Source organism: Schistocerca americana, chromosome 3, assembly GCF_021461395.2.
Source record: "Schistocerca americana isolate TAMUIC-IGC-003095 chromosome 3, iqSchAmer2.1, whole genome shotgun sequence".
NCBI lineage: Eukaryota > Metazoa > Arthropoda > Insecta > Orthoptera > Acrididae > Schistocerca > Schistocerca americana.
This window is the reverse complement of record NC_060121.1, coordinates 238,742,699-238,768,660: the sequence shown is the minus strand read 5'-3', so window position 1 is coordinate 238,768,660 and position 25,962 is coordinate 238,742,699. Positions and strand designations below refer to the sequence as shown.

The 25,962-nt window shown below is 43.5% G+C and overlaps 1 protein-coding gene across 1 annotated transcript in view; it reads right to left on the bottom strand.

Moving 5' to 3' along the window:
• Window positions 1-230: 230 nt before the first annotated feature.
• The window catches only part of LOC124607321 (protein Skeletor, isoforms D/E-like), a 341,628-nt gene continuing 315,896 nt past the window's right edge, over window positions 231-25,962 (bottom strand). The window contains exon 14 of the mRNA XM_047139621.1: window positions 231-5,083. Coding sequence (XP_046995577.1) covers window positions 2,150-5,083 — 2,934 coding nt within the window. The 3' untranslated portion in view covers window positions 231-2,149. The remainder of the gene's footprint in view (window positions 5,084-25,962) is intronic.

The following is a 25,962-nucleotide window of genomic DNA, read 5'->3' as shown; positions in this document are numbered from 1 at the left end:
ACCCACTGTTCTGAAACCCTGAAAGTTCTTTCCCTTTGATTTGTATTGCTATTATGTCTGCTATCATAAAAAATGAAAGAGTAAGGAATAGTATTGTCCAATGTATTCAGCGCAAGGTGCACACAATTTTGGCTTATAGATGAGTAATGCAATTACCTGTCTTGTGTTTGATGTGTAGCACTGAATCTTAACACCTAAACAGGAATTCTTTAAATCATTTTGTGCTGATTTAATTTACTTTTATTTCCTATTTTACATCAGAATATTTACAATAATTTGATATATTTGATGCATATATGTTAACAGTTCAGTTTGGCAGTTATAATTTGTACACTGTATCAAAAATAAAATCTACTTTAAGGATATACTGATATCAAGTTCTGAAAAGTACAAAAATATGATTCTTGGAACAAGAAAGTAGAGACTTACTACTAGACATTGTATAAAAAAAAACAACAAGAAATTAATTATATGTACATTTCAATATTGGTTTCATTATAATCCAGTATAAACGAAAAATAGCTCTTTCTCTATTAGTAAAATTACTTGAGGACAGACTTCCACAGTTCTGAACAACCTGTCAGATAGAGTAAATGTTATTTTTACCGTTTATTAGGAAAAATTGAAGTAGATGGAAATTTTAGATTCCTGGAACCCATTTTAATGCAATATAAATGAAATTGCTGTTTTTGAATCTTTTTTTAGGTGCTCCAGTTGCATTGTTCTATTTGTAAAGAATAGTAAAGACTTACAAATCTGAACAGCAGTAACAACTTTTAGGTATGTTACTTTGCTATCAGTATTAATTTTTTGTATTTTGAAGAATAACACTGTCAGTTTTCAGTCATAGTAATGTTTACAAACATTTATATTTGCACAAGGCAGAATAAGGAATGAGCAGTTTGGTCACCAATATAAATATGAAATCAAGGCAACATTTCTGCAGTCTAGCTCAGAATATATGGTCAGAATGGTACATAATGAAGAATGAACAAACAACAATACTGAACGAGCATTAAGTATTACTTTCTTCTGACCGCAATGAAATCAATAAATTACAGCATGTCATAGTATAATTAATAATAACTGGCTTAGTTATTTATAATTATGACTTTTATTTCTTATTTAATCTTCAAAATGTAAAAAAAGAATAAAGAAAACTTAGCTTATAAAATGAGTTAACTAAATGTGAAATATTTTGAGCAGATATTTTTGTATGAGCTCCTGCTGATATAATGTGATATAGTACATATGTCATTGATACTATTACTATAGTTGATGTGCAGAGTGGTGAAAATGTGGACATTTGTAATGATACATTGAGAAACAAATCATTGGCGAGTATACTTCATTAATTTCTAAGTAATAAGAATAAACATGATGATCACAATGATTAAAAAATAACAACGCTACACATATACAGAGTACTATTGTTTAATTTGATCAGAATTTTAATAAATGCATGTATTAAGTATTATACTTCCATTCAGGCATCTATGTTTTAACTGGAATGGAATGACAAGTTTCAGATATACATAATGAATTGCTCTAGGTTTCCTTGAGAAATATAGTTGATGCTTAATAAATAGCTGAATTTGTTTGTGTGATGTACATTGAAAGGTGAATTTCCAAATTTATTGTTAGCATGCATAATACTTAGTACGTATGTATTGTCACTTGTAACTACCTGCATAACATTTGCATGAAATTGTAAAATGAATTATAATAAATAAATGCTGAGGATGAAATGTGTAATAAATATGGTTTAAATTACATCAAAAGTGCACTTGAATTTCAAAATGATAATGTGGCAGTACACAATGGTTCAGTATGTAATTTCAAGCAACTGAATGATTAGCGAACTTTTTTCTTAATACTTCATAATACTCATGAAAACAATTTGTTGTGATTTTGAGCTCAGACGTGGTAGAGTACATGTTTATTAAATTTGCAATGATAATACATCACTCTGTGCTGTTGCTGACTCTGCTAGGAACTTCTAATAGTTTCTTCTGTCAGTACTACACAATTGTTTGACAAGGATGGTAATCACTTTTAAAATGAAGAAAACATAACAGAAGATCACTTAACAGTTCTCTGTTTACCCTGACTCAACTGTTAAAAGGAGCACAGAAGGCATATATTTACATTACAACCAAACAAAAGTGGCTACCAGACACAGTATTAATGCCATGCTTTCTCTGTGGACCGTATATGGAGAACCATTTACAGCTTTACCCCTGTTGCCAACTCGCATGTCCTCTACATGTATGTGTTGCCTGTCTTCTTCCTGGTCATCATCCTTATCACTAACATGATGACCTGGTTCGTGATGTGGAACAGGTGAGCGTTTGTTCCGACTGAGCCCTCTGGAGGTGTTGTGTGGATTTACCCTTGGCACAAAACTAGTTTGATTTATTTGTTGTGTAGGTTCGGTGTGCTGACTAATGTCCTTACTCGAGACTGTTTTGTCTGTTGAAACCATTTCCTCACTTTTGAAGCCACTAAGTTCATCTGTGCTCTCAGCAACTGGTATTGCCACTTTCTTTGCGGTTTTAAATTTTCTTGTTTTTACGGGAATTAAGAATTCTTTTATCTCTGAGGCTTCTGGCGTGAGATCTGAAGAAGCCTCATCCGTACTTTCTACCTGTCTGACCAAAGACAGCCGTGTGCTTCGAGCCGAATGAGAGCCTGGATAATTCGTTTTCTGTTCACCAGCTGAGCGTTGTGAATCACCAGGAGAAAAATGCAGTGGTAAGGTTTGTGCCCGCTTTTGATTCTGAATTCTGAGTTGTGGTATGTTTTCTGTCTGCACTACAGCAGGTACAGGTGGAGGAATTTCTCCACGGAATGGCCCAAACTGTGGTAGCTCTCTAATAAGGGCAGCAGTGCCAGAGGGACTCCGATAATTGGATGAGGATTCTCCAGGAGGGTTAGAAATAGAGGACGCTAGAGACGCATCTACCACGGACTTCCCATCGTATGTTACTACTGTACCGGGAGCAATTGTGGCGTCGATACTGGGCGATATACTTGGCTGATGATTTCTTACAGAACTAGCTTTATATTCAACTGGAGGTAGATAATATGTATCTAAACGTTCAGCAGCCATTGGTGTTTCATCTTGAGATTCTTCAGACTTTTGCTGGTGCCTGAAAGAGGGGACGTTACCTCGAGGTGGAACTCTAAATGTTCCAGCATTGTTGTTAGGATACAATGGTCTACGGACATTACCTGGTCTAGGTCTATTTGCGAATAAATGTGGTGGGCTTCGTAGAGGTTGGCCACTGTTTCTGTGATGGATGCTGGCTGCCGGTGGTATTAGATCGTCTGGCAGCGAAACAGGTTTTTTGAGATTCACGTTTGAAGTATTGCTGTTAATTATTCTATCAGGAGGGGAAGGAATAAACATTGGTTCGAACAGTTCTGGTCTCTGACCTTTAAATGGGTTTTCATTCTTGCTCTCTTCCGAAGATTCTGCAACTACATCAGACAGCAATTCCGCGTCTAGCCTTTCAGAAGATTCCGCGAGAGTTTCGCTTTCGGCAGATGATCTGTCTTGAGCAGCTGCGTTTTTCTGTGTTATGGGCTTAAAGCCGCCTTCCACAATAACAGATTCGGGGTGGAAACCCGTGTTTACAGCTGCAGGCATCAATGCCGACGGTTCATCTCCGCCCTGTGTCGCTGCCGACGCGAATGTTGCAGGTAATTTGCTTTCGGCATTCTCCTGTGATTGCGGTTTGTTAGCTGAGACTACATGTACTGCAGGGGGCGTAACTTTGGGTGCGACTCGCTGCGCCACCAATGACGGCAGTTTGGTCACATTCTCCAATCTGTTAGTTGGAGTTGCAGTTACTCGTTGCACATTTCTCTGTGAGAATGTTGTCTGTCTTTGGTAAGTCGTCATAGATGGTATGGTTCTCGGACTGCTAGGATATAAAGTTAACGGCCTCTGGTATACAGAGGAACTTACTAATGGTCTATATGTGCCCATGTTTGGCGTCCTGTAATAATGTTTCTTCATACCGAGTGCATAATTTTGCGGCGCTACTGTTGATATGTACGGCTTCCTCATTGCAGCTGGGATTAAGGGCCCGTGCATATGGGGCGGGGAATGGTGAGGGACGGGTCTTCGAAACGAAAGGTGCATCTGTTGAGGTCTATAACTTATCGCTTGCGTGTACAGCCCACTTGTTGGCAGTTTTGAGGCCGGAATTGTCTGTTTTGCGGTAGTCAGTTCTGTAGAGGATTGTCCGTCTAGGTTGGCTCCAGCAGATTCAATTTTGGGACCCGTTCCGTCTCCATTTCCCGGTTTGGGTGTTTCCGACTGTCGCACAGTACCTGTCGGAGGAACTGGTTCGTGTTTCAGCTCCTGCAGGGTGTCCTGCGTTCTCAGTGGTGCTTGGGAAGAAACTTCCGCCCCGCGGTCGGTGTGGGCGGCCAATGAGTAAGGAGTGGTTGCGTGGATCACCGGCCTCCTCATTGGATCGACAGGCGTCAGTTCTCCGTGACTGGAGTGGTAGCTCTCTTTCCAGCGGGATACGTCCGTTTCCGCGCCCCTCGTGGCATCGTCGCCTTTGGTTTTGTCAGTTTTCGCGTCTGCTCCTTCACCAGCGTGTTGTTCAGATTTTGTACCCAGTTTCTCCGATTCCCGATGAAATTCGACACTGGCCTGCTGTGATGGTGCGGCTAAAGGATTTTTACCTGGGGACGCGGCGAATTCGTCGATGTCTGACGAGATGTGCCTCTCGTCTTCATCATCATCTTCATCATCCTTCCCAATTGTGGAGTACGCGTAGGGTGTCACGTTGTCTTGGGTGTTACCGTAGAATACCTCGAACGCGTCTCCTTTTCCGTCGCTCGCAGTCTTGCTGTTGTGGTAGAAGACGCCGTTCGGCTTGACCCTGGTGGAGACGCGGATGCTGGCCCCGGGCTGCAGTTCGCCCTCCTCAGAATCGTCGTAAGCGGGCGGGTCTTGGGGCCCGCGGTTGACGCTCGCAGCCACCGGCTCGCTAGCGCTACCGCTGGCGTCGCACCTGTCCAGGACGTTTATCTTCCAACCCAGGTATCGATGAGTGAAACACTGAAAAAAGAAGGACGAAAATTGTGCGTCATTTTCCTAATGGACAATATCATGGCATAATTTCAACTACATATTACTGGATTCCTGATTTCTTGTCAGAACAGTTGCAGTTCGAAGTAATTGAAACCAAAGTCATATCTGGGATTCCTCCAGAGAAAGAAGAAAATACACTACTGGCCATTAAAATTGCTTCACCACGAAGATGACGTGCTACAGACGCGAAATTTAACCGACAGGAAAAAGAGGCTGCGGTATGCAAATGATTAGCTTTTCAGAGCATTCACACAAGGTTGGCGCCGGTGGCGACACCTACAACGTGCGACATGAGGAAAGTTTTCAACCGATTTCTCATACACAAACAGCAATTGACCGGCGTTGCCTGGTGAAACGTTGTTGTGATGCCTCGTGTACGGAGGAAATAAATGGAAATGTCGTGTGGCCAGGGCCTCCCGTCGGGTAGACCGTTCGCCTGGTGCAGGTCTTTCGATTTGACGCCACTTCGGCGACCTGCGTGTCGATGGGGATGAAATGATGATGATTAGGACAACACAACACCCAGTCCCTGAGCGAAGAAAATTTCCGACCCAGCCGGGAATCGAACCCGGGCCCTTAGGATTGACAGTCTGTCATGCTGACCACTTTTTTTTTTTTTTTTTTTTTTTTTTTTTTTTTTTTTTTTTCACGCTGACCACTTTTTTTTTTTTTTTTGTGTGGAACAAACGGAGAGTACATATATATATATACACAAAGCAAAAGTTCTTCAAGGTACCAGTTAAACATATACAAAGGAGTGTTAGGTAAACAAATTATTAGAATAACATGAAATACAACAAATTAGAACATATCCAGTTTTCCTTTTTTTTTTGTTTTTTTTGTTTTTGTTTTTGTTTAAAAATTTGTATTGAACAAACTAAAGGTACATATATATTCACTATGCAAGAGTTCTTCAAGGTACCATTTAAAAATATACAAATGACTGTTAGTTAAACAAAAAAAATATTAAAAAAGAAAAACATTAAATACAACAAAATATAACATATTCTGTCTTCTTCCTTTTTGTAAAATAAATAAATAAATAAATAAATAAAATTGTGTTTGTTTTTGGTCGATGCATGAGAACGTGGATATGGGTGTTGCATCATGTGACAGGTAGGCATGGTACACCCCAACTTTGAGGGGGGTCAAGAAAGACGCTGCGGAGATAACCGGCAAAAGTTTGTCGGTAAGATGGTTTTCGGGTGAGGGTGCTATGCGCGGTCACAACTTTGTACCAGAAGTCAAGGACTGTATGCGGACCACTCCGAAAGAGATATTCTAAAGCCTGTCCTCGAAACCAGATTAGGGTATGGTGCTTAGCAAGAGGGTAGTGAAATGTCTGGGGCAACAACAGGAAATCCGGGGTTACCGTCGTTGGCGGGGCACGGAGGTAAAAGCCCACGATTCGTTGGATGAGGAGCCATACGTTTTGTTTCAGGGGGCACGTAAGACGGTGCTCGTCGGTGTCTTCGAGCTGACAGTCAGGGCAGAGTGGGGAGGTGGCCAGTCCTATGCGGTAAAGTCGACTATTAGTCGGGAATTTCCCATAGACTAAAACATACCAGAGTGCAGACACAGACGACGGTAAAAAGGGTGCATGCACACACCCCCAAACCGTGCGCCAGTTAATGTCAGGATGCTGTAGCACCATGGGGTCGCAAGGGTTGGACAGCATAAACAAACGATAATAATCTTTTGTACGGGGAGGACGGGTGACTGGAAGATCGGCCCGAACGTAGCTGAGTTCTATGAAACAATTGGCGACGTAGTACAATAATGGAGAAATAGGCGCCACATTGATCGGTGGATCGAGGGAAGCTGGTCGGAGGATATCTAAGAGACAGCGTGTTAAAGACGGGACCGGCCCCTGCCAGTGCCGCAACAGAGTGTGGACAAAGAGTGCAGAAGAGCGTGCCCGCACGTTGATGAGTCCGAGGCCACCTTTTGCAGGAGGCAGTGTTAGAGTGTTGTAGCGGACTTTGAAAAGTGCCCCTGCTGACACGAAATATCCAAAGGCTGATTGGATGCGGCGGCCAAGGAGTAACGGCAGTGGGAGGATCTGGGCGACGTGTACCAGTTTAGGGGCGACATAGGTGTTTACATAGGACACACGTTGGAGTTGATTTAAGTTACGGTGCACTTGACCGCGGACATGGTGCCGAATCGACTGCAAAAGCCGCCGGTAAGCCAGGGCCACTGTGCGGTGTGTGGAACTCGTAAATTCGATACCCAAGTAACGAAGGGTGGCACTAACTGGGAGTGGGGTCGGCACCATAGCCGGGAGGCCGCGCCCAATGTGCATCATAGTCGATTTACGGACATTAAGAATGCTACCAGAAAGACGTCCATACTGCTGGATCCATTGGATGGCGTCATTGAGTTCCGTGGAGGAGCAGGTGAGAAAGAGGAGATCGTCCGCATAAGCCCTACAGTGAAAGGTGTGGTCACGCAAAGTGAGGCCCTGCAGTCTAGAGGTAAGTCCAGTGATGAGGGGCTCAAGTGCAATGGCATACAGTAAAGTAGACATAGGGCATCCTTGACGCACAGAGCGGCGTATAGGAATCGGTCCTACAAGCCTCCCATTGACTTGTACCACCGAGACCGCGGGAAGGAGTAACCGGCGAATGGCATCGACAAAAAGCAATGGGAACCCCATACGTGTCGCCACCATGAGGAGGAAAGGGTGTCGAACGCGATCAAAGGCACTCGTGAAATCGACGGATACCAGTGCTGCACGAAGGCGACAAACCGACGCCAGTGCAATGAGGTCACGGCATTCTCCCAGGGCTGTTTGTAAGGTGGCCCCACAACCACGTGCAGTCTGCTCAGGAGAAAGGACCGTAGGTAAGACGGTGCGTATGCGCGCTGCTAAGAGGCGTGCATAGATTTTATAGTCTGCATTCAGTAGTGTAAGGGGGCGATATGCAGAGACATGAGACCCTCCCTTCGGTTTAGGCACAGGTAGAAGAATGCCAGTGACGAATTCAGGTGGAATTGGGAAGGACGGAGTAAAGAGTTCCTGAATCATTTCCGTCCAGCGAGGAAGCATTAACGTGGTGAACGCCCGGTAAAACTCCACTGGGAGACCATCTGGTCCGGGTGATTTGTTCTTGGCCCCTTTGTTGATCGCTTCTACCACCTCTTCTGCGGTGATTGCAGACATCATGGACGTTGACTCCGCTACGGTAAGGGTCCGTTCAGGGGAAGGACGGAGATCATCAGGAATGGGCGTCGCCATCGCTTCATCATCATAAAATTGGCGATAATGTTCAGCAAAGGCGGACACGACCGCCGCCTGTGTTGTGTGGTGAACACCATCGGAGGTCGTGATGTTGGGGACGAAAAGCCGACGTCGACGACTATGGTCGGATGCGGCATGGATTGTGGATGGGGTTTCGTCGTGGAGGAGGTCTTGTCGTCGGGAACGCACCACGACACCATGCAGTCGTGCACGTTGAAGAGAGAGGAGACGAGCTTTAGTACGTTGTCGTTCCCTGTGGGTGTCAGGTGATGGAGGGAGCGCATCGAGCTCACGGAGGACCGCGTAGTGAAAATTTGTGGTGTCTCGATGCCATGCTGCTGCTTCCTTGCCACATTGTATGAAGGCCTTTCTGATCGCAGGTTTGGCACATTTGAGCCACCAATGGAACGTGGATGTGTACTGCGGAAGGCGTCTTTCGCAAGACGCCCATGTAGCGGCAATACATTGTCGGCAGTGTGGATCATTAAGGAGGGAGGTATTAAGCTTCCAGTAACCTCTGCTGCGCCACACTGACTGAGGTGGCAGAGCCAGGGAGCAAATGACGGCGCAATGGTCCGAAAATGCAAGGGGCCATCGTTCAGCTTGGGCGACTTCATTGCCGAGGTGAGCAGAGACATAAAACCGGTCCAGTCTGCTCGCAGAATGTGCTGTATAATGGGTAAAACCGGGGGTATTGCCATGAATTTTCTCCCAAACGTCCACCAGATGAAAATCTTCGATTAAGGTGAGCAGCGCCGGGCATGGCGAATAACCAGGTACTTGGTCCTGCGGATGGAGGACACAGTTGAAATCGCCTCCCATGATAAGGCGATCATAGCGTCCAGAAAACAGGGGCGCCACGTCATGTCCGAAGAAAGTGGACCGCTGCCGACGGTTCGTGGAGCCAGACGGAGCGTAGATATTGATGACGCGCGTATCGAAGATGGTAACAGCCATGCCTCTTCCACAGGGAAGGATTGTCGTGTCCGTGAGTGGGATTCCTTCGCGTATGTAGAAAGCCACTCCACGCCCTGATTCATCACATGTGGACGTGTATGAGTCGTAGCCGTAGACTGGTGGTAGTGTGGCAACGCGTACTTCCTGAAGAAGGGCGACGTCGACGTCAGAGGCCCGAAGCATGTCACATAGGAGTTGCAGCTTGGGTGCAGTGCCGATCATGTTGATGTTCAGTGTGGCAAACCGGTATGTTTGTTTCAGTGGTGGTGGACGCGCATCTACCATCACCAAGGGAAGTAAGAGGAGGGCACCGACAGGAAGTCCCGTCCCATCAGCTGCAATGCCTCGCTTTTGATGTTAACAGGCAGCCTCGTCCGGCGGAGGTAACTCATCCGGAGGAGGGGGCGTACCTTCCTCAATGTCGTCGGCCCATGCTCCTGTGCCGTGGGTCTGTCCAATGTCCATGGGAATTGCGTCGTGGTGAGAGAGATCTGGAGTTGTCGGCGGGGAGACAGGCGTCTCAACCGGCGCACCGATCGTTACATTGTGCGTGGCGACCTCCATAGTGGTCCCGTCCTGCGAAACGTCTTGTTCATCGTGAAAGTTGTCCGCCGACCTCTGCGTGAAAATGTCGGCTGCTTGGGTGTCGTCGTCGTCGTCGCGGGTGGCAACGCTCTGAGAGCCCGTGGGGGAACGGCGACGGCGTTTGCGCCTACGTGGCGAGCGTTGTTTGCGCACGTGTTCCTCAGTGTCGGACGACGGCAAGGAGGAGCGTCGACCTGGTTCGAAGGCGTCGGTGGGTACAATGAGATTGTCAAACAGGTGTTGTGAAGATGTACTGGTCTCCTCAGCGTCCGGTGTGGGAGCCTGTTCGGCGGCAAGATTGTCCGGCGGGACGTCTGTACCGTCCGTTGGTGACTGGGACGGTGGGACGTGCCGATCGGAAGGACCGGGCGACGGACTGGACGAAACTGTAGACGTGGCAAGAGCCGCTGCGTAAGTGACCGGTAGGGCGGTCATCGTGGGTGTGACGGACGCTTCCGACAACGGGAGCTGCGCGACACGTCGTTGAATGCATTCAGACCGTAGGTGACCTTCTTTCCCGCAACCGGAACAGGTCCGAGGTTGGCCGTCGTACATTATAATGGCACGGCAGCCTCCGATACGTAGATAGGAAGGCACGTGTTTCTGCAACTCGATGCGGACCTGTCTAACACCGTTTAAAACTGGATAGGTCTGAAATTGGACCCATCGTTCGGCAACATGTTCCAGAACGTTGCCATAGGGACGGAGCGCCTCGATGACGACGTCTGCAGGTAGTTCGAACGGCAGTTCGAAGATCCTTATCGTCCGTGTGCCGAGACCTGCGTGATCGACGGTAACGGGTCCGACGTTGCCGTCGGAATGACAGAAGCGCAGTCCACGTTTTGCCTCTTGAAGCACCTTGTCGCACGCCGCATCGTTGATCATTTTGACGTAGACGGTACTGCTAACTATGGACAAGTGGATGCCAATTAGATCTGTTGGTGGTATTTTAACTTCATCGCGTATAAATCGTTCTACCTCCAGGGCCTTGGGTCGGGCGAAGTCGGAACAAAAGTTGAAACGTAATGTCTTCTTCCGATAGTTGTGCGCCATGGTGGTCTAGAAGGAAAACGGCACTTACAGCGGCCGAAGTAAACACAAACACACCGTGCGCGCCTCGCCCGCAGCGCTCTGGCGCGTGACCGCCTCGCAGCACTGCCGGCGGCAGACTGTCCGCTACCGGGGCTGACGTGTACGGAGGAGAAATGCGTACCATCACGTTTCCGACTTTGATAAAGGTCGGATTGTAGCCTATGGCGAATGCGGTTTATCGTATCGCGACATTGCTGCTCGCGTTGGTCGAGATCCAATGACAATATGGAATCGGTGGGTTCAGGAGGGCAATACGGAACGCCGTGCTGAATCCCAACGGCCTCATATCACTAGCAGTGGAGATGACAGGCATCTTATCCGCATGGCTGTAACGGATCGTGCAGCCACGTCTCGATCCCTGAGTCAACAGATGGGGACGTTTGCAAGACAACAACCACCTGCACGAACAGTTCGACGACGTTTGCAGCAGCATGGACTATCAACTCGGAGACCATGGCTGCCGTTACACTTGACGCTGCGTCACAGACAGGAGCGCCTGCGATGGCGTACTCAACGACGAACCTGGGTGTACGAATGACAAAACGTCATTTTTTCGGATGAATCCAGGTTCTGTTTACAGCATCATGATGGTCGCATCCGTGTTTGGCGACATCGCGGTGATCGCACATTGGAAGCGTATATTCGTCACCGCCATACTGGCGTATCACCCGGCGTGATGGTATGGGGTGCCATTGGTTACACGTCTCGGTCACCTCTTGTTCGCATTGACGGCACTTTGTACAGTGGACGTAACATTTAAGATGTGTTTCGACCCGTGGCTCTACCCTTCATTCGATCCCTGCGAAACCTATATTTCAGCAGGATAATGCACGACCACATGTACGGGCCTTTCTGGATACAGAAAATGTTCGACTGCTGCCGTGGCCAGCACATTCTCCAGATCTCTCACCAATTGAAAACGTCTGGTTAATGGTGGCCGAGCAACTGGCTCGTCACAATACGCCAGTCACTACACTTGATGAAGTGTGGTGTCGTGTTGAAGCTGCATTGGCAGCTGTACCTGTACACGCCATCCAAGCTCTGTTTGACTCAATGCCCAGGCGAATCAAGGCCGTTTTACGGCCAGAGGTGGTTGTTCTGGGTACTGATTTCTCTGGATCTATGCACCCAAATTGCGTGAAAATGTAATTACATGTCAGTTCTGATATATTTTATCATCTGCATTTCTTCTTGGCGTAGCAATTTTAATGGCCAGTAGTGTAGTTTTCACCAACTTTGACTCCATACGGAACCGTTGTGCACAGCGGCTGTATATCATTATATGGAAGGATAGGAATACAGCAATCAGTCGCGACCTGATTATTTTTAGTATTATTACTGCATACAGGTTTGAGCTGTAAATAGTCATCCTCAGTCCATTCGACTGAGTTATAACCCAACGGACTTCCAGCAGTGCATGTCACCATACTACTTTATTCTATTCACGCTCACACGACCACATTCTCTGGCAGTGACTTCAGCTTCCAGAGACTGTGGTCATGTGCGTGTGGGTTGTGTTTGCGTGTGTGTATGTATGTTTGTGTGTGTGTGTGAGTTTTGTCTAATTTCGAAGAAGGCCTTGTTGGGCGAAAGCTCACTTTCCAACAGTCTTTATGTTGTGCCGATCTTCGACTCAGCATCTCCTCTGTATGGTGAGTAGCAACTATCCTTTTCATAATATTAGTGCAGATAAATGTTTCAAAATTATAGCACAAAATATTTTGTAGAATTAAAATATATCAGTTCAATACAAATTTCATGCATAAAACGTTGGAAAGAGTTTTACACACTTCTCTTGCAAGTAGCACACTATGGTGAACGTTAGTTGCCTTTTGTGCTAGGACGTATGTGCTGTGTCTTCATTTTCTGCAATGTTGTCCCAGTTCTCCACATGTTTTTGTTGCGCCTCCTACTGCTGCTGAGTTGTTGTTTCTGTTCCTCATCCATCAGAAACAACTTCATTCTCTCTAATAATACGGGATATAAGCTGTTAAGTGCAGCTGCAGACGTATATCAGTAATGTTGTTATGATTAGTGACGGTAAGTAAGCAAGCTGTTGTACATGCAATAACGCCAGCAGCCCTCGTGTGTCTGCGTGTTTGAGTAAGCACTGTTCGCATCGTGGCCCATCCCCCACCCACCCAACTGTCCCAGTCCACAGCGCAGCGATACGCACTGCACTGCACTGCGTGGGCAGGAGCGGCAAACCTAAGCTTTATGCTACTGAAGCAGCTATACATTATACAGCATGTATATCATGCAATAAACTTAATGAGTTTTTAACATTTTTTATGTTCACTGGTGTAAATAATACACTACTGGCCATTAAAATTGCTACACCAAGAAAAAATGCAGATGATAAACGGGTATTCATTGAACAAATATATTATACTAGAACTGACATGTGATTACATTTTCACGCAACTTGGGTGCGTAGATCCTGAGAAATCACTACCCAGAACAACCACCTCTGGCCGTAATAACGGCCTTGATACGCCTGTGCATTGAGTCAAACAGAGCTTGAATAGCGTGTACAGGTACAGCTAGCTGCCCATGCAACTTCAACACGATACCACAGTTCATCAAGAGTAGTGACTGGCATATTGTGACGAGCTAGTTTCTCGGCCACCATTTGCCAGACGTTTTCAATTGGTGAGAGATCTGGAGAATGTGCTGGCCAGGGCAGCAGTCGGACATTTTCTATATCCAGAAAGGCCCGTACGGGACCTACAACATGCGGCCGTGCATTATCCTGCTGAAATGTAAGCTTTCGCAGGGATCGGATGAAGGGTAGAGCCATGGGTTGTAACACATCTGAAATGTAACGTCCACTGTTCAAAGTGCCGTCAGTGCGAACAAGAGGTGACCGAGACGTGTAACCAATGGCACACCATACCATCACACAGGGTGATACGCCAGTATGGCGATGACGAATACACGCTTCCAATGTGCGTTCATCGCGATGTCGCCAAACACGGATGCGACCATCATGATGCTGTAAACAGAACCTGGATTCATCCGAAAAAATGGCGTTTTGCCATTTGTGCACCCAGGTTTGTCGTTGAGTACACCATCGCAGGCGCTCCTGTTTGTGATGCAGCGTCAAGAGTAACCGCAACCATGGTCTCCGAGCTGATAGTCCATGCAGCTGCAAACATCGTCGAATTGTTCGTGCAGATGATTGTCGTCTTGCAAACGTCCCCATCTGTTGACTCAGGGATCGAGACGTGGCTGCACGATCCGTTACAGCCATGCGGATAAGATGCCTGTCATCTCCACTGCTAGTGATATGAGGCCGTTGGGATTCAGCACGGCGTTCCGTATTGCCCTCCTGAACCCACCGATTCCATATTGTCATTGGATCTCGACCAACGCGAGCAGCAATGTCGCGATACGATAAACCGCAATCGCCATAGGCTACAATCCGACCTTTATCAAAGTCGGAAACGTGATGGTACGCATTTCTCCTCCGTACACGAGGCATCACAACAACGTTTCACCAGGCAACGCCGGTCAACTGCTGTTTGTGTATGAGAAATCGGTTGGAAACTTTCCTCATGTCAGCACGTTGTAGGTGTCGCCACCGGCGGCCAACCTTGTGTGAATGCTCTGAAAAGCTAATCATTTGCATATCACAGCATCTTCTTCCTGTCGGTTAAATTTAGCGTCTGTAGCACGTCATCTTCGTGGTGTAGCAATTTTAATGCCCAGTAGTGTATGTTCCATTCCCTACTTCACCCTCTTAGAGGTTTATTATTATGTTTTAGTTTCTAAAGGTGCCCTTGTTCTTCCCCAGAGTTCAAGCTATGTCCACATCGTATTTCATCGAAATCGGTTCAGCGGTTTGGTCGTGAAACCGTAACAGGCAGAGTTATTGTTACATTTAATAATACTGCTACGCAAGTATGGATTAAACACATTGATGATTGTATGAGCATTGTTTTCAGTACACTGAATTGTATTGCATAGAACATATCAACCAATAAATGCATTTTTACAAATATGATTAAGTTCAGAAGTCAAAGATTAATAGCTTTTTCAAAGAGTAAATATTTACCCTAATTTGGGTAATATTCTTCAAATATGCGTTGTCTTCTTTGTTTCAAGGGCTCTTTTTTCTGTGGTCGCAGTATTACAAGTTACGTGGGTTATACCGTCTTTAGCAACTGTAATAAAATTCTTATTAAGACAAAACGAGCTTCACTTTGTTGTAAAGCGTCTTCAATGGTCACTGTAACAATATGCCTTTTTTTTACAATTTTGTCTACTACGTTCAGGAACAGTTATCATGCTTTCATTGGCTGTTATAAACAGAATTAAATTATCGTCGTTACTCTCGGTGTATTTGTTTCTTACGTCGTTCTTCTCGTTCTTCTAACATATGAGGTAGATTTTATCACAGAACACTTTCACTAACACTACGTATATTCAGGTTTGTTTGTTGTGATGGTCCACTTCCATCTCTCCATTTCGTGTGCCTCGTTTTGATATTGCAGGATAGATTCATCACCTTTTTTGTTTTTGTGGTTGCAGGGGTGCCTGCTACTGCTCTGTGTGTGTGTGTGTTTTCCGACTGGTGTGTGTGTGTGTGTGTGTGGTTTTATAATTTTTTTCGACTTTTGTGTAATAAAGAGAGAGAGATATGTCTTTGTATGTGTGTGTAAGGAGAGCTTATGCCCAGTATGTCCTAACTTCCGTGTGCATAAAGTTGTACCATAGTAAAGCAATAATTTATCCACACAGAAGCTAGGACACATTAGCTCTCCTTAAACACACACACACACACACACACACACACACACACACACACACACACACACATACACGCAAACCTGTTACCATCAAAACAAAAGACGAACGTATGCCGCAATATCAAAACGAAGTGCAGGCAGCGGCGAGATCGCAATGGGTCTTCACAGAAAAGGTTGGGTTGGGTTGTTGTGGCGGAGGAGACCAGACAGCGAGGTCATCGGTATCATCGGATTAGGAAAAGACGGGGAAGAAGTCGGCCGTGCCCTTTCAAAGGAACAATCCCGGCATTTGCCTGGAGCGATTTAGGGAAATCACGGGAAACCTAAATCAGAATTGCCGGACGCGGGTTTGATCGTCGTCCTCCCGATTGCGAGTCCAGTGTGCTAATCACTGCGCCACCTCGCTCTGTCACAGCAAAGCAAAAGGAAAATAGTGGATACATTTAGTGTTATCGAAAGTGTTCTGTACAACTGTCTACAACATGTAAACAATGTCCTTTCAAAATTTCCAATGATATGTTTGTTTTAAGCTCCTTCATAAATACTTTCCATTATTTCTTTTTTAGTGGTGTTCATTTTGTAAATGACATGGGAATTTAATGCGAAGACGTTTAAAATCTAGGACATTTAAAGGGGCCATGTGCGTGTTTTGCGCCCAACACTATGCTTGTTGCATAGATGTTCACACGTCTCCGTTCTCCCTTAGTGTGCGTACAGAAAGTCACTTTTTTTTTACAGGCACTTGTTTTTACGCATACTGTCATCACTTTGCATTGCTTATATCAGAGGTAAACTGTGAGATTTCCTCGGAACGTAGTACACCACACACCTTTGTCTCGAAAAACCATGCAAACTTGAACTAACATCTTTGTGTTTATTGGGTATGAGGCTGTAGAGTCGGCCAATGTGCCATGGATGGTGCTAAGAAACCATACTTTTAACGGCTTCCTGGAGAGTGTCACCGGACGCAATATACCAGATGAGCAGACATTGCAGAAGAAATATTTGAAACAGGTGTATGGAAAGGCTGTTGCGGATACAGAAAACAGACGTCGGTGACCACTATACTTGGCTTCCAGTCGATGAGACCACTGACATTTGTGGCAGATTTGTAGCTAATGTCGTAGTGGGGAAAGTTAGATTCGAGTGCACCAGGAAAACCCCACCTACTACTGTGAAAAGATTAGGAGACAACGAATCACAGTACTGTAGTCCGAACTGTCAGGTATGCCATGCGCATCCTATGGCCAGGAGAAAACAGGAGCGAGAAATTTTTGCTGTTAGCGAGAGCAGTGCTGCTGCCAATATGTTAAAAGCGGGAGCAACACTGAAAGAATTCTACCCTACTATGATCCTGCCTTGATGTGGCCTATGGTGTCTAGCAGAGAAGTCAGAAATAATTTTCCTAAGGTTAACATTATCATTTCCTCTATTAAGAAAGTACTTCTCAAAGCTCCTACCCGCATCCAATCCTTTAAGCAAATAGCGCTAAACATTCCCCTTCCACCTGAAACCATTCGTTGAGCATCTGCCTCTTGGCAGCTTTAAATTACGTCGAATGCCACCAAAATGTCAAAGATGTAGTAGACACATTCGATTCTAGTAAATCATCTTTTAATGGAAAAGGCAAGATGGCCCTTAAGAACGACAAGGATGTTACATCCTTGGCATTTTTAAGAGTTCATTTCCAATATCTGTCTGTTGCAATTCACTGCCTACAACCGGTATCCCTGCCACTGAAAGATGCTGTAAACGTCCGTCTCCGAGGTGCAGATGTATCTGGAGAAAATACCTGGTTCACTGTGTCACTAAATTAAACAATATTCTTCTGAGGACTCCCAGATATGAAGAAAATGTCCTACATCAATCACGGGGAGAATTTTGAAGGTGGACTGCATCGGGGGGCCACGAGCAATTGCGTCGTTGAATTATGCACCATTGACCTCATGTGGTGAAGAGAGAAATTTCCCAGCGTCCAAAAAAAGAAGAACTGAGAGACAACAGGAAAAGTTTCACTTCACAAAAACTTGGAAATGTGGGTAAGTGTGTACTGCAATACCAAAATGTAATATAAAATTTCTTAGTAGTTGTAGCATTAGGCTACCTATTGTGGTCAGACGTAGGTACAAATCTCAAGTCTGAGTTTTTATGCTAGTGACACATGAAAATAGCTTTTGAGTAAAAGACTCTTCATTTAAATATTATAAAAAGAGAAAATAATTGTTGCACAGGTAAATATCTCAATTGTTAATGCATTTTTTCGAGTGCCGATATGAAGGGATAGTTAATTGGCCGTCAGTGATTGATCAATAGGTCAACATTGCATTTGTAACTATATGTATTGCTGTTATTGTACCTTTTATTTAAGGTAAACTTAAGTCTACGTACCGTATAGTTATAAAAGTATTTATCCAATTTAGGACCTCCATTACGTATTACATACTTAACGATTGTGATCTGCTGTTATTTGCCGTCAATTATTGAGTTGTAGGGCAATAATACATTTTTATCTTCTTATTCCGACTATTATTGTATCTTTAAAAATATGTCATTGGCCTCTGCCACGTAGACTCCGTTCTACGTTTTGTACACTTCTATAGCCATTTATAAAACTTAGGCATTCCTTTTATAACATAAAAGTGTCCTTTTATGTTGACTGTTATGATATTGCGCACTGTTTTAACTATGTTTCTGCACGTGTTGTACACAATGACTGAAAGTATGCATCAACTTAGGCACATAGACGTGGAGCGCTGTTGGGTTGTACGAGTGGCCCATATTATTTGTCGTCAGTGATTGGTTTTGTAGGGCGATGTTGTGTTTACGGCTTGGATAGCACACAGCGATTGGACGTTTGAAGTAACCTAGACATCGATAACTTATCACCTAGACGCGCGGTTCTGTTTTGTTGTGCAGATGATGTATACATCCAGGTAAACTTTGCATATTCTCTAAAGAATACTAAGGTTGACTGTTAGATGTGTATTTGCGTAGATTTTGTTTGCCGCAATAACTCTGTAAGCCAGTCTCTCACGCTATGTGTGTGACATCATTACGATGTACCGGGTGATCAAAAAGTCAGTATAAATTTGAAAACTGAATAAATCACGGAATAATGTAGATAGAGAGGTACAAATTGACACACATGCTTGGAATGACATGGGGTTTTATTAGAACCAAAAAATACAAACCGCTTCATCTGATCAAAATAGCAATAATTAGCATAACAAAGTAAGACAAAGCAAAGATGATGTTCATTACAGGAAATGCTCAATATGCCCACCATCATTCCTCAACAATAGCTGTAGTCGAGGAATAATGTGAACAGCACTGTAAAGCATGTCCGGAGTTGTGGTGAGGCATTGGCGTCGGATGTTGTCTTTCAGCATCCCTAGAGATACACTTGCGACTTCAAGTAACCCCAAAGCCAATAATCGCACGGACTGAGGTCTGGGGACCGGTGAGGCCAATCATGACGAAAGTGGCGGCTGAGCACACGATCATCACCAAACGACGCGCGCAAGAGGTCTTTCACGCGTCTAGCAATACTTTTTTTTTTTTTTATTCTAACAAAACCCCATGTCATTCCAAGCATGTGTGTCAATTTTTAGCTCTCTATCTACATTATTCCGTGGTTTATTAAGTTTTCAAATTTATACTGACTTCTTGATCACCCAGTACATTGACGTACACTCTTCGTGGTATATTGGTCGTGTTTATATTTTGTATAATTTTAAGCCAGCCCATGTTAATGGGCTTTCTACTGGAGTCGCATTCGGGAGGACGTGGGTTCAATCCCGTGTCCGGCCATCCTGATTTAGGTTTTCCGTGATATTCCTGAATCGGTCCAGGCAAATTCCTTTGAAAGGTAACTGTCGACTTCCTTCTCCGTCCTTTCCTAATCCGATGAGACCAATGACCTCGATGATTGGTCTCTTCCCCCAAAACAATCCAACCCAATTGGCTTTCTTTTATCTGTACACATATCAAATGCTTGTTATATCCTTATATACAAAATTCTCGTGTCACAGTGTTAGTTGCCATATCCCTCCGAAACGGCTCTATCGATTCTGATGAAATTTTACCTGTATATTCGGTTGGTCTGAGAATCGGTTGTAATCTATTTTTCATACTCCTAAGTGATAAGGGTGGTCCACCCCAAATTTTTTTTTCTTATTTCTTGGACAGAACTTTTTATATTTATTTTTTTATGATGTGGTATTACAAAATACACATAACCCTACATTTTAACTCTTCTACCACCAACCCCTTTTTTTCAATAGTGATTTAAGTAATTTAATAATTTTCAACCCCGGTCGATAGCTGATCAATTATCACTTGATCAGTTATCCCCGCCAGGTGTCTACCGCTGATAGTCTTTCACTGTTCGATAGATAGGTAATTGAAGAAACGTACCAAAAGCAACGACTCGAATATCCCTCTTTGAATCGACGTAACTAGACCGATAAGTTTAACTAGGCAGCATGTGTCATTCGCCAAATCGACATTTAGGCCTAGCGCACACGCATCGATTTTATCGTACCGAAATATGTCGTACGATCAAATTCTTTTAGTGGAACAAAGAAGTTCCTATGCTTTCCTTCGTTCCTCTAAAAGAAGTACCATATTTTTACGTACTATAAAAATCGATGCGTGTGCACTTGGCCTTATTCATTATGCTGGCGAACACTTTTCGATACGAAATTGCCGCAATGTTTGTATGCTCATGGACGAGCCGTGTATCGGCTGCAGTTGTTAAATCCGCGCGATCTACCGGAGAAACGCTAGAACTAATAGTGGCCGATACTGCGGACTTCCCCCTAAGCCTTTTCTCACTCCCAACACAGTTTTCGGGTCTAGTGAAGCAGGGGATACAACCCGTCGGCTTTGAACAATGACGTCATTCCTTAGTCATAGATAGTAATGTCTTCACTTCGAGGCATAGATAATAAAGCAGTTCTGTGTTCTAATAAGCGCTATCATTAAAATAATTGAATGTGAATCTAAAAGCGATCATTTATCTATATTTCACTATTTTGCCATATTTCACTTTCTTATTCCACCAATATACTTCAGTAGCTGATAAGTGTTATTTGGCTTTAAAAAAAAAAAAAATCTCACGAGATAGAATAAACTGATCCTACTTCATTAAGCAATCAATAAAAAAACTAAACTAAAACATAACAGCAAAAGACTTCGTAATCTATTCTATTTTCAGTTTACCATTTTCGCTTTTGCTGTTATGTTTTAGTTTAGTTTTTTTATTGATTGCTTAATGAAGTAGGATCAGTTTATTCTATCTCGTGAGATTTTTTTTTTAAAAAAAGCCAAAAACACTTATCAGCTACTGAAGCATCTGTATCTTAGGATCAGTTTATTCTATCTCGTGAGATTTTTTTTTTAAAAAGCCAAAAAACACTTATCAGCTACTGAAGGGAGCGACAACACTAAGAAGAATCGCTTCTCGGCTTTTGACAAGATCAATGTGTAGTTCCCTTTCAACAAGTGACTGTTAGTAATAGCGGAGACGAAATAAACAGCACATCTACAATTTGTATCCTGTGTTCCACTTAGGGTTTACTGAAGCGAAGGATACATCGTTCAGGTGAAGAACAGGACAGTAATGCTAGTGAAAACGAAGAAATCGCCTTACGACAAACTCGTATTCCGGACTGTACTTAAGCAACACACTTCGAATGAGCTTTTAATTTGTATCCGGTGTTTCATTTGCGGTTTAGTGAGGCAGGGGATACATAGTTCAAGTGAACAACAGGACAGCAATGCTAGTTGAAACTAAGAAATCGACTACGCTGAACTTGTATCCCGTACTGCACTTAAGCAATACAGTTCGAAAGACTTTCGAGATACAACTGACATACATGTAACGTGATGTATTCTTTGCTAGTAATTTCATTCATTTCTTTCCATTGTATTTTGCGGAGAAATACGAAGATACAAACATGCGATATCGTTAACGTGAAAATACTACTGGCCCTCACATATGTGAAATAAAGTTTATCTCTCTCGCGTTCCTTTGTTTCTCAACATTCTCCTCAGCTCTTTCATCTTTGTAATACATGCTTTCTGGCGACTTGTGAAGTCATTGTTCAAAGCCGACGGGTTGTATCCCCTGCTGCACTAGACCCACGGCCATTATTATTGTTTGTGTCACGAGCTCCCGCGAACAACGGCTATTGTGTTACACGTAAACATTGTGTGACTCGTATACATTATTTTTGTAGGCTAGAGATAGTTTATATGGCAAAACAACGTTTGCCGGGTCAGCTATGACATATAAATATTTTTAGAGGCGGAACGAAGTTCGCCGGCTATAGCTAGTAGATCAGTATAAAATAACATACTATTACTCCTTTCATTTTGATAAAATTAGTACGCCAACTGCAAAACTTCTTCCTGTGCAGCTTAGAGTTTATATTTGTGCATCTTGTCTATTTTACTCTAGTATTTCATTGCTTCAACTGTGAACTGAAACTTTTTTTCGTTTCATTTTATAACTTAACTGTTGTGTATTAGTTATAACGCTACTTGAAACTGTAATGTAATGTGCTGCCATCTTCTGTCACATTCTTCACCTATGGGTCTCAGCACTTCGCATCGGTCACTGCTTACAATCAGCTCATGGAATCTATGACTGCCGCTGCCACCATACATAATTGCTGTTTCCTGTGTTACTTTGAATGCGGGAGAACAGTGCGTACCTATACTTATTATGTATCCATGTTACAAGCACGAGTTCACAGCTATGCCTGTAGTGTCATGTTCTATGCAACTTTAGCGCTATTATCTTGTCATATATGGCACGCATAGACATATATTATGATTGTTATACCTGTATTTTACGTCTTTTTATTGTATGACAGCTGATGCATGTACTTTAGAATTGACACTCCCGTGCGTTGTTGACAGCCAACTGACAAAAGTCTCCTTTTATCTTAGAGACGGCTTTTTACTCTCTGGTATGTACTGTTCAATAACCGTGTTAAAATCTTTTGAAAATCTGTTAATGTTGAATACAATTCCTGTCTTGTAACCCTCCATTCCAATATCTTTCAGATCTGAAGGTGCCTGGAAACGGTCGAACCCATTTATCTATTTTCCAACATGCGATTTTGTCTAATAAAGAATTTACAAAAAGTCAGTATTCATTGGACTAGTCGACTGTTTATTTTCCATCAACAAGTAGACTAGCTGTGTGAAAAACATAATAAAATTTTCTATGTAAATATTAGTTTTCATGATATTTTTCGTCACAAAACTAAAAACGTTAAAATAGTTTGTTTAAACTTTGAAAGGGCTATTACAAGAAAATAAAAGGCTAAAATCTATCTTGCAAAAAGTTAAAAATCCGGGCCGTAATCATTATTATACGAAAACAACGAAATTAAATATGGAGTCTCCTAAGTTCTTCATTTGTCAACTGCTGTTGAGTTTCGTGGTCGCATCGAGTGACACGTCATTTTCACATCACTTCATAGCAAGCCAAAGTGACTCTATCTTCTCCCGCTATAGGGATGCTGAAGTCAAGAAAGTGACGTCGTGCTCCTTCTGTTAGTATCAATGGTCGAAGTTACTACAGTGAACATAATGCGGCTCAGTCACTTCGAATCACCACAAGAAAAGGAAGCTTTAGTTTCAGTATGGCCGTCTCGTTTGCTTAACGGATACTTCTGAATCTACATGATTACTCTGCGGTACACAATTAATTGCCTGGTAAAGGGTTCACTGAACCACCTTCCAGCTACTTTTTTACTGTTCCACTCTCGAACAGCGTGCGGGGAAAATGAACACTTGAATCTCTCCTTGCGAGACCTCTATTATTTTCTTACGATGATCGTTTCTCTCTATGTAGATGTTCTCTAGCAAACATTTTTCACTCTCTGAGGAGAAAGTTAGCGATTGTCATTTCATAAGAAGATCCAGCCGAACGAAACCCGCCTTTGTTTTAATGATTGTCTCCCCAATTAGCTTATCATATCCGTTGCACTCTCTTCTTTTACGATAATACAAAACGAGCTGCCTTTCTTTGAACTTTTTCGATGTCCTCCGTCAATCGTATCTGTTGCGGATCCCACACCGAACGATAATACTCTCCAGAGGACGAGCAAGTGTAGTGTAGGCAGTCTAGTAGATCTGTTGCGTTTTCTAAGTGTTCTACCAATAAATCACAGTCTTTGGTTTGCTTTCCTAACAACATAATATATGTGATCGTTCCAGTTTAAGCTATTTGTAACTGTAATCGCTAAGTATTCAGTTGAATTTAAAGCCTTTAGATTTGTCTGATTTATCGTGTAACCGAAATTTGTCGGATTCTTCTCAGTACTAATGTGGATGACTTCACGCTTTTCATTATTTAGAGTCAGTTGCCGCTTTCTGACCATACAGATATCTTGTCTAAACCATTTTGCAATTGGTCTTGATCATCTGATGACGTTACCAGACGGTAAATGACACAATTATCTGTAAAAAATGTAAGAGGGTCGCTCAGATTGTCTCATAGATCACGAACAGCAGAGGGCCTATAACACTTCCTTGGGGACCGCCAGATATTACTTCTGTTTTACTCGATGACTTTTCGTTAGTTACTACGAATGTGACCTCTATGTCAGGGAATTACAAATCCAGTCGCACAACTTAGTCGATGCTCCATAGGCACGCAATTTGATTAGAAGTCGCTTGTGACGAATAGTATCAGAAGCCTTCTGTAAATCTAAAAATACGGAAACAATTCGACATCCCCTGTGGATACCACTTACTACTTCGTGAGAATTAAGAGTTAGTTGTGTTTCGCAAGAACGATATTTTCTGAATTCGTGTTGGCGATTAGCCAATAAACCGGTTTCTTCGAGGTAATTCATAATGTTCGGAGATAATGTATCGTTGCAAATCGACGTTAGCGATATGGGTCTGTAATTCAGTGGATCACTCCTATTTCCTTCCTTGGTCACTGGCGTGACTTCTGCTACTTTCCAATCTTTAGGTATGGATTTTTCGATGAGCGAACTGTTGTATATGATTGCTATGTCTGGAGCTATCGTATCAGCATACTCTGAAAGACACCTGGAGGATATTAGTGTTTAACGTCCCGTCGACAACGAGGTCATTAGAGACGGAGCGCAAGCTCGGGTGAGGGAAGGATGGGGAAGGAAATCGGCCGTGCCCTTTCAAAGGAACCATCCCGGCATTTGCCTGAAGCGATTTAGGGAAATCACGGAAAACCTAAACCAGGATGGCCGGAGACGGGATTGAACCGTCGTCCTCCCGAATGAAAGACACCTGACGGGTATACAATGTGGATCGAGGAATTGCGTTTATTAGGTGATTTAAGCTGCTTAACTACACCAGGGATACATACTTCGAAGTTACTCATGATGGCAATTGTTCTTGATTCGAATTCTGAAATATTTACTTCGTCTTATTCGGTGAAGGAATTCCAGAAAGCCGTGTTTAGTAGCTCTGCTGTAGTGGCACCGTCACGACTAACATCACCATTGTTAACACGCAGTGAAGATATACCCACGACGAGAAAATGGCAAGTGCTACAACCTAATTTCCCAGAAACTTCGCTCAGTGGAGGTGGCGTCAAAATCAGTGAACACATGTCTCGGCTAATCTATAGATATTCTACGATTTTAGAGAAAACGAAGGCCACAGTTTTCGAGGTACCTTATGTGCTTTTTAGCGAGTAAGTCATTCAGCCGAACTGGTAGCGTAGTGCATAGCATCGCGGCTTCTTACATTTGCACCCCGTGTTCGAAACCCGATTATTGTTATTTTTGTTGTTCATTTATCTACCCTATGTAGGCATAAGATTACTACAAGAATGTTTTCCTGTGTATAGTGAAGTAAGTGTCCCTTACCCGTTTAGTTAGTGTGTTGACGAATGAGTAAAAAAAAAAAAAAAAAAAGAGAAAGAGAAAAAAGAAAAATAAATGAATGAGAAAATTATTTGAAACTGTTTTCGTTGAAATTCTTGAACTGTACCTTGATTCATAATCGTGCCAGTTTTCGGAACACTGGTCCATTGCGCCTGGTTTGCCGCGTAATTATTGCCAAAGCATGAAATCTTCAGCAGTGCCGACATTCTATCCGAAGGGAGTTTCATGTCAGTGTGGCAAACCTGCTTTTCCGTGATGTTCGTGGTCTTCCGAATTTCTATGTTTCGAGTGTTTCTACAATCACTATTATCTAGGACAGGT